This window comes from Prenolepis imparis, unplaced genomic scaffold, assembly GCF_030444845.1.
Source record: "Prenolepis imparis isolate NDT839.2.m4 unplaced genomic scaffold, iyPreImpa1.0 SCAF_9, whole genome shotgun sequence".
Taxonomy (NCBI): domain Eukaryota; kingdom Metazoa; phylum Arthropoda; class Insecta; order Hymenoptera; family Formicidae; genus Prenolepis; species Prenolepis imparis.
In genome coordinates this window covers 9,588,127-9,604,676 of record NW_028141167.1, presented here as the reverse complement: position 1 = coordinate 9,604,676, position 16,550 = coordinate 9,588,127, and the positions used below count along the sequence as shown (strand labels likewise).

Genomic DNA, 16,550 nt, shown 5'->3' with positions numbered 1-16,550 from the left:
AAATTGTGAAAATTGTTCGGGAAAAGGAAAAGTTTGGAAAGCTTTTTAGAATATACATGGAATCTATTTACGAATTTTATTAGCAAACAAATTCTGAAAGAGTATTATGAATTAGAATAATGAGAAGGCTGATTCTACGAAGATTATAGAGTAAAAGACAAGAGAAAAATTTGTCGCATCATTTAAAGCATTTTTAAGATGAAATTAATTTTATTGTCTTTTTATATATATTAATTCGGAATAATGTCGTACTAATTATAATAGACATACTATAATTATCCTACACACAAGAACTCTTAAAAGAACTTATATTTAAAAAGCTAAAAACTCTATCTTGCGTAATGATGATTGGACTAAGAAATGATCATTTTTCTAATCGTTCTAATCTCTTGCGACTATCGTAATGTATCGTGTATGTATAAATAATGTTAATATCGAAGCACGATCGGCGGTTTACACTCTCGAAATGTCTAAGGATGCAAGTCTCGAACGCGTATGATCTGCAACAACTATGTTGCACAAGTACGCTTATTATTTTTCCGCATACTTAATACCATGTAACATTTCTGCGTTCTCGGTGAAGAGAACGGCTGCGCAAATGTGGAATGGCTATCTTTCAACGCGTTTCGCGTCAACTGCGCAATTCGAGGAATCACATTCAACAACGTAATTATAATAGATGTACTTGAAAGATATTACTTTGATTGAAAGACTGTTAATTAAAAGACTACGATTATAGTAAAGTTTTTATTTCGGCCCAATTAATAATTGTCAAATTTAAATAACTATATATTTATGATTGTTTATTGAAATTATCATAATTATAGGAAGAGAGAGTATTTTCTTCAAATTCTTTTAAAATTTTAATTATCCAATTTCTCTTGCGCACGCGGCACTTTAGCTAGTATAACATATACTGACTGCGTCGTCGAAGAGAAAAGCGAGTTTCTTGCACAATACGATAATTTAGTAAGGACATGTTGCATTTAACGGTTAATGCCAAGGTACGATCCTTCTGCGGCCCGTGACATCATCGGCTGCAATGTAATACATACTCGCCTCTAAGTACATTGTAATCGATGAACACGTGTTATCGTATAACCGAAACGTGTACGCATTTAGGTAGACAGAGGTGTTCTTCATATATCATTAACGCAGTGCGAACACGTGATTTCCTGTGCGAACACCAAGGCATGTTAGTGCGGCCCCCGGGGTCTTACTGGCCTTACGCAAGACCCATCATGCTGGTCCCGAAGAGGAGGGACCAGATTGTCGGATAGTGAAAGCAGTCGAGGCGAACAAGTTGATAGATCGATCAGACATTCGAAGCGGATATGTTATGATGATAGTTAACAATTTCAGTGGCAATTGCTAACTTTCTACCAACAATTGTCCAAAATATATAATAGCAGAAACATGATCGATTATTTTAAACATAATTTGTGATATCTTGCTTTATTTCATTTGCACTTAAAACAAGAAAAGTATTTTATTTAAATTTTAAAAAAATTTTATGAAAATACTAGAAAATATAAGTAATTCCAGATTTATTTCAAACGAGTTTATTGCCCCACGAACTAAGTACAAATTAACAGTTGAGATGTATCTCGTCGAGCGCATCGCGGATTATGTAAAGAGAAAGGTTGCTATCAGACGGATAAGAAGAGAGGAGAAATTGTTTGTTAGGAAGTGTTAGCTAGGAAAACCATGTTGTTTTATTGTCTACCGTAAATCCACCAAATCGCGAAACATGTACAGCTTGCTCTGTATTTTCGGCATTTAGAAACAAATTCTTTAATAAAATACGACGAAAGTTAAGAGAGTTATATGTATTACCTATATCAAATAGTAGCTATAAAAAGATATGATATTATTTATAAGATGAAACTTTATGTAAATGAGATGCAATGCAATTTTATAACAGATAGGTTAACTAATTCTTATGCTGACATTTGATTTACCGAAGTGAAATCCCGTCGAAATGTATTCAAAGAGATGCGATTTCGCGAACGCATTTCGCGATGCATTCTGAAACATTGTGGGGTGAGGAGATTTTTGACGTCCAATCTCTCATGTCAGAGAAAGTCACGTTCATCGTAACACGCGATAAATATTAACGATCTAAATTACAGGTTACGAACGTACAGCAGTATAAGATGCATTTTATTATGAAAAACTTAACTCAATGTCGTTTAATTAACGCTTCTGAATTTCTGGATTTATTATTTGAATGAAGTATTTTCTTTTGATGTTCTTTTTATAATCTTATTTATTTTATATTTTATATATATTTTATATTTTTTGTCTTTAATATTTTACATTTTAATATGTATACTTACTGAAACATATATAGAGATTTTAAACTTCTAAATATTTTATTTAATAATTGAAATATTTTATTTGTTTGAAAATATTTTTTACAACAGTGCGAAGTACTTTTGAATATATTTTTGATTATAATAAATGATCTCGCGAGTTATTTAATCGCGGAATTACGAGTTTATGTATACGCATGTTTTTACAATAAAATTCTACCTCGCGCGCATATAATCGTTAATTACATAAAATTGGACCGGTTCAAAGGCGGAGAGTTTATCTAACACAAGTTGCCATATAGTCGATATTTTCTTTTCGTGGGTTAGCGACCGACGATTGCAATTTATATTGCGGATTTTCCGAAGGCAAATTCGCGTTTACGTAAAAGGAGAAAGGGGATAGTATATGTCGCGCGCGGACAGAGGACGAAAGCGCATACACTCTCTCGTAGGAACCACGTGGCGGCTTTTACGTAAGCGTGCATATCACATGCGTTTATTGTCCGCATTTAAAAAAGATGAGCGTTACACATGTAGCTGCAATTACTTGCGGCGCCTTCGGTTCGTCTCGTTTAGTTCTTCTGCTTGTAATAATCCTCGCTGAAATGTTGAATTGCATTTCGTCATGAGAGATACTCCAGTATTTTTCAAAATCAAAAAAGATAAAATAAGAATTATCATTAATTCTTTTCTAATAGCTTTTTAGATTTTTTAAATATTTTTCAAAAATTAGATTTCTGTTCATTTTAAATTTCTTAAAAATTAAAAATTTTTTTTAAATTGTTCTTTTTTCAATTAATTGTATATCTACATATTTTTTTTTGTTTTAACTGAGAATGAAATGACAAACAATGATTGCCCACATGGGCAATAATGATTATCAAAATCATGCAATTCTAAAATTAAACTCAAAATTATGTCAAGGAGAGAGAAAGGGAGGTCTAAAAAAAAAAAAAAGAAAAAAACAGAGAGAGAAAGAAAGGGATACACTCACCATCCCGGTACATTTTCCGGTTCAGTGCATCTGAAAATCTCCTCATTATACACAGTACCGGGGTCGCACTGGCCTTTTTGCGGCACCACGCCGTTCTTGCAGATGTAGAACTTGGCGCAGTCCTCAGGATGCGGATATGTAGGATGCGGCAGAATCCTACCGGACGGTCCAGCAACGTCACCGTCCGGGCAGACGAAGCCGTCATCTAGAACGTCACGTTTTACATTTTCGCACAGACGAGTGGCATCCACCGGCCAGACGCAACTCGACATTTTAGGCTCGTAGATCAGACCGGGTGGACAAGGTACCACTTGTGCTACTCCGTCGATGCAATTGACAAAGCGGTCGCACGCGGTCGGATCTTCGTGGTTAAAGATGCCGTTTGCACGCGGACAGCCCTTGCTAGGCTGTGGCTCCTCTGTAATAATCATTGTAATAATTATGTAATATGCATTATAATTATTTCATATATAATTTTTATACCAATTATATATATTAATTCTTATATATAATTGTTATAGTAGATTTTTATATTCTATATAGACAGACTTTAAGTTTGATTTAGAATTTATAATAAAAATAGAGTCTATAATATATACATTAATTATATAATAGAAATATTAATTTTTGCAATGAATATTTAACAAATTAAATTTAAATTTATTTTCTATTTAATTTTTCAATTAAAATTTCTTTGTGTTTTATTATGTGTGTATGTATATTTGTCCGTATGGATAAATATTATTTATCAAAAAGAGTGAAATTGATTTGACATGATTAATGTATCACCGTATCCGAGAAAGAATGTGATTGTTCGTTTGTTGAAAAACCGGTTCGCACCAAGTTCTATTTTCGTGGCACTATCTAATCGACCATTCTTTTGGTTTGCCGAACTGCAAGAGCACAGGATATACAAATAAAAGAAAATAAAATTAAATGTAACTTTAGCATTTATATTATACATATATGATTCGAAAAAGTTTCTCTGCCGAATATAAATTTTTTAAGCCCAAAATTTTTTAACTTAAATAATATCAACAATACATATCTCTTTAATTAAAAATACATATGTCTTTTTTTTAAATATATAAAATTTTTTTACGCATGAACATATTTAACTCTGTTGATAGTCTCGAAAAATCTAATTAATTTCCCTATTAATTTCTCCATCTGAAAGGAGAATCTTTAATAAGATAAAATTAAATATATATTGCGCGTAGAAGAATTATAATAATTTTAATTATTTTAATTACAATAAAGACCTAATAAGTCTGGGGAATGATTTGAAACTTTTTTATTTATTGCTATTTAGGCATAAGAAATATTTTATTTCGCGAAATAAGATTTTTCGTCTGCGATCCTATAAACTATAAAAAATAAAATATTAAATATATATTTTTTGCTTTCTGTTATTAATATTATTAGAAATAGATAAAAAACTTACGCAAATGTGTGCGATCGCCGCAAGGCACGTTCGCCGGAATGTCGCAGAATTCCTTCTTGGGATTATCATCCCTGAAGACGAGTCCGTCTTTACAAAGTTTCTCCTCGGGCTGATTGTCCACGCAGGCATAATAAAGATCGCATTGTTCCGGGTCGGGAAAGAAGCCCTTGGGCTCCGGACACCGGAACTGCGCCCAACTCAAGGTCGCGAGGGTCAAAAATGGCAGAAGAGAGCGAAAAATCATGCGCTTTCCCATCTTGGATATCCTGAAGGGAATCGCGAAGAAAAGTCAAAATTTTTCAAATCTCAATTTTAAAGTTCTGGTCCCAAAAAGACTTTTTTTTCTTCTCCTTTTTCTCTCTGCCCTTTTTGTCTGCTTCTTCGACTACGTCGACAGCAGCGCGTCGCGACGTTGATAAAATGTGACTGCGGGGCCCGAAACGGGTCCTGTTTCGTTCACTCGCAGCCTCACCACCACTTTAGCGGGTCCTTGTTGCTGCACATTTTCCGATCCTCCCTTCTCTTAACTTCGCCCCTCTTTTTGCCGAAAGTTCTCTTTCTCTCTCTTTCTCTTCTTGATCAGACCGCAATCTGACTGCCCTCTTTTCTCTCAATGCAAATGCATTCTAATGGGTGCGCGGACGCAAGTTTCATTGCACTATTATCGATACAGAAGAGATATAGATTTCAGGTACACTTCCGGCAACTTGTTGTTGCTGCTACTACCGTTTCGTGTTTTACAGTTCCCATCTAGTTTCAAACTTGCATTGCAAACGCGATCGCAGCATTACGTTTACGACTTAGGTGTTTAATTAATTCTAGATCGAACCGAGATATTTCCGAAAGCGGAACGAGAGAAATTTTTTCATGGATTCATTGAAACAATTATTCATTTGTTTCTTTAAGTGTTATTAAGATTATAAAAAGCGACCACACGCTAATTAATTGTCTCAAATTATCTTTCTGCATTTTGCAACGCTGGAAGCAAAACGAAAGAAATGATCTCGTGTATATTATAAATGTGTAGAAACAGATATGTATCAAACAATTATTTGTTCAAAGTGTTGTGCATCTCAATTATGTCCCAATTAATCATCACTTTCGTTAACAGAACGTGAGAATTATAATCTCATAAATTGCAAAATAATTAAAATAGGTATAAAAACGAGAGTAATATTAAAATTATTATTTAGTTTCACAAATAGCATCAAAATGTGCTGCTGTAATGTTAGTTTTATATTAGTCTTATGTTATTTAAGATCTTATCTATTAGAAAGGAAGGAAACACATATTGCGATTCACATAATCATGATAAAATTGAATATCGTTAAAAGTTGCGGAATCTTAGATTTGCAAGATATAGATTTAATTTTTAAAAATCTTCAGCAAGTGACATTTGTAATAAATGTTCATGAATTGGAAAGTTGAATGAAAAAATACCGTGCGTAATAATTCTCAACGTTCCTGTCATGCGAAAGAAAAAAATTAGTTTTTTACTGAAAAATAATAAATAAATTTTTTTAGTTTGATACGTGTTACGTGAATAAATAAATATTTATTTAAAGAGAACGTATTTTTATACAGTCAAATTTTAATCTGCATATGTATGCAGATGCAATATGAGAGAGAAGAAGAAAAAGAGAAAGACAGAGATAATGAATCGTAAAACAAGAAACAAGCAAGCAGTTCGGGAGAAAGTGATAGTCGGCCGATCTCGTAATGAGAACGATTCAAGGCCTTTACACGATGTTCCTCGAATGTCGGTTCGAGAACTTATCAAAACTGAAATCTTATTAATTAACTTCTCTGAAGAAGATTAAAACCACTTAGTCACATATACTGTGTATCAGTTAATTAATTTTAATAATCTTACAAATGAAGTATCTTTCTCTTTCTTCCTTTTTTTTTCCTTTTATCTGCCATTTAATATCAATTAAATTTTAATCAAAATTAATAATTTATAATGATTTGATATATATGGCTGAAATAAGTAATACTATTAATTAATATTTTGAATACTTTTATATGTTTTCCGTGAGAAAATATATTTTCAAATCACAATTACAAATCACAATTGATGTAATTTATAATTATTGATTTTTTTTCATTAACGACACATTAATCAAATCGAATTCAGGATTACCGATTTTCTTCATCAATTACATCAATTGATAGATATTTTATCGCGAAAAGAAATGATCTTAATTCGCCGCAGTTCGTTTTAATAGATTGGAAAAGGAGGATCGGGATTTGATTAAACAAAAAATAAAAGACATAAAAATAGAATGTATTCCAAAACATTCAAATGGCTAAACACACACAATGGGATTACTCGTTGAGTGAAGGGGGTAACACGTAATTAGAGCGAAACATGGGACGTCCCGATGCGGGACAGATGAGCACTTGATGACATCTTATGGCTTATGGCTTCTTGTCGTCGTCTTTGTACCAATCCTCGCTGTAAAACAAATAACAATTATTAAACTATTTAAGCCTTTAAATTAGGCATAACAATAATAAAGTTAATAATAAATCTAATTAATTCAAAGTTATACATATATAATTAAAATATCAAAAATTCAACAAAGTATAATAATAATATAGTTAATTTAAATAACTGTTTATATATATAATAAGATAAAGATTGAAAATAAAATCTCGAAATCTCGAAAACTATGAATTAAAAATTAAAAATTAATTAAGCTTATTAGCTATATCTAGAAAACATTAACAAGATTACGTACGTTTCGTTCTTATCGAATATTATTGAACGATTTCAGAATATATGGCAGTGCAATTAGGTATTTAACTTTTGCTAATAATTATTTACTATGTATCAATATATGAATAGAGGATAACGTAATAATAATATAACAAATGACGAACGACTCGTACCATCCGGGAACGTTTTCGGGCGCGTCACATCTCTGCTGCTCCTCGTTGTAGACGGTACCCTCGCTGCAGCCTTGCTCGCGCGGTGTCACACCGTTTAAGCATACGTAGAATTTTTGACAATCATCGGGATGCGCGAATTTAGGATGATCGACTAACATACCCCTGCTGTCCACCTGGCCCTCGCTCGGACACTCGAAACCGTCCTGCAGCTTCTTACCCACGACCCCGCAGCCCTGCATTATACAATTTAACTTTGTGTTAGCATCATTAATTAAAGTGTGCATCTTTTTAATCATTAAAATAATTAGATTTTATTTGTAGATTTTACGAGATAAATTTCTACTCGAATTTTCGTTACATTAGCATTAGATAATGCTTTGATCTTCTTTCTTTTTTCATTTTGATTTTTAATTATTTATTTTTATTATATGTAGTAATAGAACAATTTTAATATATTAAATACAGAATTAAAATTCTATCAATCTCACATCTTGTTAGCAGAAAAAAAAAGTTAACGTACTAAGATTTTATTATCCGTTCTTTTAAATATAATTCTTAAAATTAAAATTTAAAATACTAACTTTAGAATTACATTATTAAATTTTGATAATTGGGGGTAAAGAAACATTTGAGATTTGTCGGAGAATCTGTAAATGTAATTGAGAGAAAGTACATACTATCTACAGATGTATTAGAGAAATGCGATGTACTTTCTCCCAATTAAAGATTTAACGGATAAGTTTGCAGCTTGTTCGAGTTTTGAATATGTTCTTTCAAATTTCTGTCAAACAGAACTTTAACTTTTCATATCACGTTCTTATAAAAAATGTTAAAAATGTATTTAGAAAGTTTTCGCTCTCCTTTCTCTCTTTCTTCGAAATTTTCCATATATCAATTAACTTTGTAGATATCGTTAATACGTTTGTTTTTCATAATAGCTAAACACAGAAAATAAAAAAAATAAATATCTAACAAAAGGCCTTTTTACCTCGCGACCCGCGCTATCAGGCCAAACGCAAGTTCCACTGTACTCATCAAAGTGCAACCCAGTAGTACAGGTAATCTCGATCGCTTCTCCATCGATGCAATTGAAAAAGATATTGCACACACTCGGATCGGGATGCGCAAAGAAGCCGTTTCGTCGTGGACACTTTTTCGTCGGTTGTGGGGGTTCTATTAACGAGAATCATTAATTAAAAAATAATCCCAATTTTATTATGATGATATATAGAATTATATAAATTAAATTATATTTAATTTATTAACGTAAATATTATGTTTAACTTTTAAAGCCACGATGTGTAAAATGTGTAAAAAATGTCTGTTTATTTTAATAAATATATTAGAAAATATATAGATATAATAATAAATATATATGTAGATATAAAGTAAATATAAGGATTATTTTTGCAACATAATTAATAAAAGCACAAATTTAGAATATAAGACTAACAATAAGAGTGTTCGACGAGATAAAATTTAACCGAAAACAATTAAATTAAAATAATATTATTCTATATATCATAAATTAATAATTATTAAATATATTTCAAATTTTATTTAAAACGCTAGCAAATTTCGAACGGGCTATTTATTCATTCTCCTCCAAATATTTCTTTACGAAATATTATAATTTTATCGTCTTACGTAATTCGAGTCTATCGCCGCAGTCGACGTTAAATACATGGTCGCACTTGTTGACCTTGCGATTGAGAGGATCGAACACGAGACCATCTGGACACAATTTTTCCGTGGCGAAGCCGTCGTTGCATTTATAAAACTTGTCACATTGCTTGCTGTCCTCGTATTGGCCGTCCTTGCTGGGACAATTAAATGCAGCGTCTGTAACATTATGTAGATATTAAATTTTTACGATTTTTCTCTGGAAATCGCGCGGATTTGCTAAAGAGTGCCGGCACTTCCGGTAGTTGAAGGCATTCGAGCCTCCGTTCGATATCGAATTCTTGGATCGGCATTATTATATTTCGTCGTTATGTAATTTTGTCTCGGCCGCGCTCGACCGCACTTATGCAATCCACCGATTGAAAGAGAACTGACATTTACGCTTTAGAAAGTTCGCTCTCTCGCACTGTCTCCGCACTGTGAGTTCTAATTCTAATAGACATTTCTACCGAGCGTTGCTCTCTTTCGCATTCTTTCCTCTTTTCTTTCGATTCTATCAAGGAATAAATAATTCACTAACACATACATACATTTGATGTTTGAAATAATTCATAAAAATGTAAATAATAGATTTGAATATAATCTTTAAAGTATTCAGTCTTCTTCTTGCTTCCGAAATTATGTTATACTGCAATAATTATTATATTTTAAAAGTAAATAGAAATTCAGGGGAAAATGTCTAAAGAACAATATCTATTTTATAGAGTTTTACTTTTCCAAATTTAAAATTTTCTATAAAAAACATCAAATTATAATGAATAAAATAATTAATTCAATAATATTTTGTATCAATGTTAATATTCTGAATCAATAATATTTTATAATGATATTGTATATAATAGAATGATAATATAATAATGACAATGACATAGTGATAATGTAATAATAAAAAATAATATTTAAATAAATAGATGATATTGATATCATAATATATTTTACGAATAATTTTATAAATTTTAAAAATAATAATAATTAATTTTTTAACAACGCAAGAAATTATATAAGTTTATAATTTTTTTATAATAACGCGATGCAAAAATTAATTTTTATTATTTTTTTAGAAGGCTTTATTTGTTTCCCCCATTTGATAATTCAATAATCGATACTCACGTGTCAGCACGATCACGCTTAGCAACGTGACAATTCCGGTCGTGAACATTCTTCCGGTCTTATGCTTTTCTATCGCGAGATGATCCTAGACTGCACTGAGATTCACTATAACGGACGTACGAAAATATTAGGCTATCTAATTTTTGGCCCCTCTTTGGAATGACGTTGCTCTCGCGAAACTGCAGTTCTTCGGCTACTCGCCGGCTGGCTATACCCGATGGATCCCCACTATATTACAGACAAATCCCACTTTCGCCATCACATTTCATCGACGGACACTGGTCGAGAATGAAAATCGAGGAGACAAGAAAGGGAAGGGAAACGAGAGTGAGAGATAGAGAAAATATACTTTTAACTTTGCTCTCTCTCTCTCTCTTTTCGGCGCTCTCACCTCGACGTCCTTCGTCGCGTTTTTCTTCAAGGAGAAAAATGTAAATCGCAATACCCGACACTGACGGATAAACGGCCGGAAGTAGCGTTAAGTCAAATCCCAACGGAGAAAAAAAGCAATTTTGCCAATATTTCAATCACACTTTTTTACGAGCATCATATTAATTTTATACAAGTCAAATGGACAAGTAGAAAGAACTTTATTATACTCTAGTAAAAAAGTATCTTAGACAAGTAAGGATATATAGAAAATATATTTAATATTTGAAATAATATAGAAATAAAACAAAAAAGTTTTATCTTTTTAAAAATATCATTTTCCTGTAATTTCTGGAAAAATAAAAAACGCAAAATGAAGAAAAAACAGTCCTAATATTTGGAAAAAGCATTAATATTTGGAAATATCGTTTCCTCCCATTTCTAAATGACTTCGAAAGAAGATATTAACTACGCATCGTTGATTGTGGTTGACCAGGAAACAGCCTTTTGTTAGACTTTCTTCTCTTATAACTACCGTTTAACATTCACCTTCACTCTCGCTTTGATTGTTCTGAAAAAACTGAGACATTGTTATTATTGTCTGTTAGCCGAGATATTAATCGAAAATTGTTAGTGTTACACTAAAATATTAACAATAAATTAGAGCTATATGCATCTATGTGATGATATAAAATATTAAATCTTAAAAACATTTCATGTGTAAAATGTCAAAAAAGTAGAAAATTTTATGCAAAATTTTTTAAACATGTTTTACAAAATATATATTTCACATAAAAATATAAAATATTAAATATGCAATTTTAATTATTTGCTTATTTACATCTTTTTCATTACTTTTAATTAATGCCTACTTTCTTATTTATTAAAAAATTATATTAATGAAAAACAAACCAAACAATTTTGTTTTTCCTCTTTCTCTTTTCTCTCAATTATTAACATATAACTATCTATTTCCCATTGATTTACTATGAATCATATCAATTAGAAATATTATATACTTATTTTAATTATTTTATATGATAAGAATTAATGATTTTTGGTGGGATATATATCGTAACTACAATATTTTATTGCAACCATAATATTTATTGCAACTAATATTTTATTGCTACTGTAATATTTAATGTGTTTTGACATTGAATTACATTTTTTGAGATGTATAGCAATCTCCACTCTTTCTGTTTTGCTCTCTACAATGTTTTCCGATGTTTTTCCATGGAAAAATAAAAATTGTAATGAGATTCGCGCGATAATTGATTCGCTTAAAGTTCATGAGATTTTATTTTAATTATTTGCTAATGAAACAAGTAGTATAAAACTAAATTTTATTTTATAGAAAGTTAATAAAATAATATGTAATATATAATAATAAAATATACCGTTTAATATTTATTGTTATTATGTTTAATATATAGCTATTTATAAGTATTTCCTTGTCTATAGCATTTCGCTCGCAATTAATGTCAATGTTTTAACATGCTCTTCGGTTTACGTAAATGATTTTCATCTCACTATCCTTCGTGCTTACGAAAGCATTACGTTAGAGCTGGATTTCGGAAACGTTTCCAATGTGAGAAATGCAAGGAACGTCGGTCAATATCCCACTTTCACTGGTCACGCAAATTTAACATGCGATCGGAATTTATTTATTTACGGAAGAATTCTGAATTCCTTGATTTTATTATCTAGGCAAATGGATTTATTAGCGGAATATCGATTTTATGAAAGAAAGAAATAAAAAAATATTTTGAAATCGAAAAAGTAAATTGCTAGAGATATAAATATTACAAATATAATAACTTTTATAGACACATAAAAACATAATTATTTGCAAAATATAATTATAATTTTCATGTATAAAATTGATTCCAATAAGGACTTGAATAAATAATCTTTGTTACAATTATAATTGATATATCTTAAATTACTTGCAGTACGAAGATCATGATTTTCTTTTTAAATGAATTTTTCAAAAATTTAAGATTTATATAGGATTAAATATGTATATATTTTGAAAAAAGCGAATTTATATAATATAGTAAAGAGTTTAATAAGTTTATCGTACAATGAAGCGGTTTAAAGATAAAAGGACTTAAAGACCTATACAAATATAATCTAAGGACATAACACTCTACTCTTAGGTTGGCCTGCTGCCTTTTCTTCTACTTGGTCCACCAGTAGGTTTAGGCTTCGGCGGTGGATTCTCCAAGGCGTCTAGTTCTTCGTCAGTCAGTTGATCTTTATACCAGTCTTTGCTGTAATTGAATTATATATATGCTTATTTATTATATACGCCTATATATAATTAATTATATGCGCTTATATTTTTAGCAATAAGAAAATGAGAAATATATGATTAATTACAAGCTTAATTACAAAATTGAAGAATATATGAAATATGTTTGTTAATTGAATTAATTAACTATTTTGAAGAGTTTAATAGAGGTATAGCTTCAAGAGCGACAAAAATAGAGCGATTTTTTTATAGAGAAAGAAAGCTCATGCTTATATTTTGAGCTACTTTAAATTATATCACATAGTTTAGGATCATCTACTTTTGTTACTTTACATGAAAGTTAAATTCTGTAGAATATATAATTCAGATACCATTCGGGTATCTTCCTGGCCCAATCGCATTTCCCGGTGCGTTCGTCGAACGCCTGGCCGAGCTTGCATCCGCTTCGTCTCGGTATTTCACCGTTGATGCACACGTAGAAATACTGACAGTCCTCGGTATCGGGATAACGCGGATGCGTCGCGGCCACGCTGTCGTCGACCTTTGGACAGGTGAAGTTGAAGAGTTCGCGAGAACCGCAACCCTTCTTCTGCGCCTCGTCCGGCCAATTGCAAATGCCGGTTTTCTCGGAAAAGACCAGACCATCCGGACAAGTGATCATATTGAACTTGCCCTCCACGCAGTAGTAGAAGGTGTCGCAATTCCTAGGATCCTCGTGAGCGAAGTAACCGTGCATGCGGGGACAGTGTGCCGACGGTTGTGGCTTTTCTATGAGACGGATGAATATATAGAAATGGAGTAGTAGTTCTCTGGTAGAGATACATTTTTTTTAAGTAAGTATAATTACAAGTGAAAGTCAAATTTTTATAGCTTGTATATCAGCATTAAGTGTGTTGATCTATTTCGCGAATTACTATGTATTATAAAAAATAAAGTGGCTCGTAGCTTACGTAGCTTAAGCCTCTTCGAGCAATCGATACCGAAAGGCAGATCGCACTTCTCGTGTTGCGGGCTGAAGTCATTGAAGACGAGACCATCGGGGCAGAGTTTTTCCGTTATTTTGTTGTCTCTGCAGTCGTAATACTTGTCGCATTGTTCCGCATCAGGAAAATAACCATTGGGCTCAGGGCATTGATCTAGAAGCTCTTCATCGTCCTCGTATTCCTCCTCTACGGTTGGTTGCTTTTTCTTCGTCGTCGTTGCCAAAGCGGCTGTTCGGCGACTCTGCTCTGCAGCTTCTTGCTTTCTCGTCAGAGCAGTAACGGCCCCTGGAAAGAGAAAAGAAATGAACAAAAATATATAATATAAAAGATATCACAGAACAATGAAAAGTATTGTCGACTGAGGTGTTTAAAATTGTTTAAAATTATTTTTTAATGCTACTTTATATTAATATGCCGAAAAATTAGACTGTAATCCATGTGATTTACATTATTGTTTGAAATATTTATTAAATGTACTATTTTTATTGTAATTGAGGAAAACAAAAAACTTTTGAAAAAAGAAAAATATTATATATCTCTTAAAAACTAATGATACATATATAAAATTAGCAAAAGAAGATGATATAAAATTGAATCTGATTTTTGTCAAAACAAATCTATATAATCTATAGAATCGAACTATTATTGATCTAAAATTCTTCAAGATCTAAGTTCTTCAAACTCTTCGAATCTGTTGACTGCTTTGTGTCACAAGTTGTTCAATAAAAGAAAAATAAAGGGGAGTTAAGAAAGAAAAAAGAATGTGAATGTTAAGGTAGAGGGTCGACTGGTCTCTTGGCGCGTTTTCAAGGCGGCACATCGTCTGCGTCCCTGAAGAAATGCCGGTCGACCTCGCGAGCTCGAGCGAAGAAAGCGAGAAAGTGGTCGGGCTTCCATATGTACATTCAATCGCCCAGAACTTTAATGTCGCTCAATCGGTTCAGCTTGATAGCTTTCGAACGTATCTCTGGTAGATTTCGACTCGACAAACATTTTTAACCAAATAATAATAGTCAGTGAACAATTCTGAATAGACGCGTCTATTCTTGAAAATCTCTTTTCCTTCATATCTTTTTATTTTTAATTAAATTTCATAAAAAGATCTTAAAGCTGCTTTAAAGTTATTTTATCAATAATATAAAACACACCTAAATAAAATAAAAAACAAGAAGAAAGTATAAAAATAATATAAAATATAAATAGAAAATATTGTTTGCTGTTTTAATATAATATATAATATAATAATATATTTTATATATATTATTTATATTGTTTTCTGTTAACTGTTAATTTTTTATCGTAGTTTAAAATTTATATTTACCAGATATATAAATAAATATACGTGAAATAATTTATAAATTTTTATATATATGTTCTACATATGGCACATGCTAAAAAATTTCAAAATTAATTATTTTAAATTAAATATTTTAAAATTATTAAATAAGTAAAGATAAGACATGCAATCTCTTTTGCAGAGAGGTAAACAGATGTTATTGTAACATTTTTATGTACGCTTTCATAGCAAGAAAAAGGAATTTAAACAGTTACAAAAAAATTAGTTTTGTTTCGAATTTTAGCAATATATAATAAACAGTATATAAAGTTTTAGCAATATATAATATAATATCATAGTTCGATTTCACTTGAACCCGATGACATAAATCGTGATAAGAGCTCACCAAGACAAATCAAAAGAAAGAAGATCTTCGTCTTCATCCTGACGAAGGATGACGTTGATTAAGAGAAAGAGAAAGAGTGATGTCACTTTGTGTGATGATCCAGTCGTGGTAATGCGATTGAATTGATGACTAGAGACTACTGGGCCCACTCGGACAGCCGTCGGGGCCTTATATGCGGCCCCCACTTTACCCTCCATGAAGTTACAACACTTGGTGACTACATAGAATTCTATGGAGAACTGCCAATCTTTTATACGTACACATACATATACGTATATTTGCTAGTACATTAAACTCTGACACACTAATCACTTTTCAGATCATCTTGTGAGTTGTATATTATGTACAAATTATACATTGAAAGCATTGGCAAATATTTGATCGACTATATTTTTACTGACATCAAGTTTAATCAATAGTCATCTCAAAATAAACATTTATACATACACTGACTTTTGTATATCATACATCAACAAAGTGTATTCGTGAAATATTTCGCGAAATTGTGATGATATTGACAAAATCTTTATCGATAATTTTCAAATGTAATTAATAATATACATTTCTATAATATTACATGTATATAAATTAATTAGAATATATTTTATATATTTTTTATTTTGCTAAATTATTTTTAATTATATATACGTATTATATATGTAATTCGTACTTTTATATAGGAAAATATTCAGTTAAAAATTTTATTAAATCTAATTAAACATTGAAAAATATTAATTTGTGTACAATGCAAATTCACAAAGTAAAATGTAAACAACGCATATCACACGTGGAGAATACTCTATAGATTATATCTATAT

At 31.2% G+C, this 16,550-nt stretch overlaps 4 protein-coding genes across 4 annotated transcripts in view; 1 reads left to right on the top strand and 3 right to left on the bottom strand.

Annotated features, from left to right (window-relative positions):
- LOC145940661 (uncharacterized) overlaps positions 1-16,550 on the top strand; it is a 96,172-nt gene that overhangs the window by 62,389 nt on the left and 17,233 nt on the right. The gene's annotated exons all lie outside the window — the stretch shown is intronic.
- On the bottom strand, positions 1,320-5,036 carry LOC145940331 (protein obstructor-E). Its single transcript, XM_083045284.1, has 3 exons — positions 4,754-5,036; positions 3,310-3,727; positions 1,320-2,915 (listed from the first exon to the last, which is right to left on the bottom strand). Exons 1-3 carry the CDS (start codon positions 5,007-5,009, stop codon positions 2,888-2,890), a joined length of 702 nt encoding a protein of 233 aa, XP_082901410.1. The 5' UTR covers positions 5,010-5,036; the 3' UTR covers positions 1,320-2,887.
- On the bottom strand, positions 7,025-10,633 carry LOC145940329 (protein obstructor-E). The gene is made up of 5 exons (XM_083045282.1): positions 10,442-10,633; positions 9,296-9,490; positions 8,637-8,821; positions 7,649-7,881; positions 7,025-7,211 (listed from the first exon to the last, which is right to left on the bottom strand). Exons 1-5 carry the CDS (start codon positions 10,488-10,490, stop codon positions 7,175-7,177), a joined length of 699 nt encoding a protein of 232 aa, XP_082901408.1. The 5' UTR covers positions 10,491-10,633; the 3' UTR covers positions 7,025-7,174.
- Positions 11,928-15,882, bottom strand: Cpap3-b (cuticular protein analogous to peritrophins 3-B). Its single transcript, XM_083045417.1, has 4 exons — positions 15,733-15,882; positions 14,018-14,335; positions 13,439-13,835; positions 11,928-13,086 (listed from the first exon to the last, which is right to left on the bottom strand). The coding sequence occupies exons 1-4, from the start codon at positions 15,767-15,769 to the stop codon at positions 12,969-12,971; spliced, it is 870 nt and encodes a 289-aa protein (XP_082901543.1). The 5' UTR covers positions 15,770-15,882; the 3' UTR covers positions 11,928-12,968.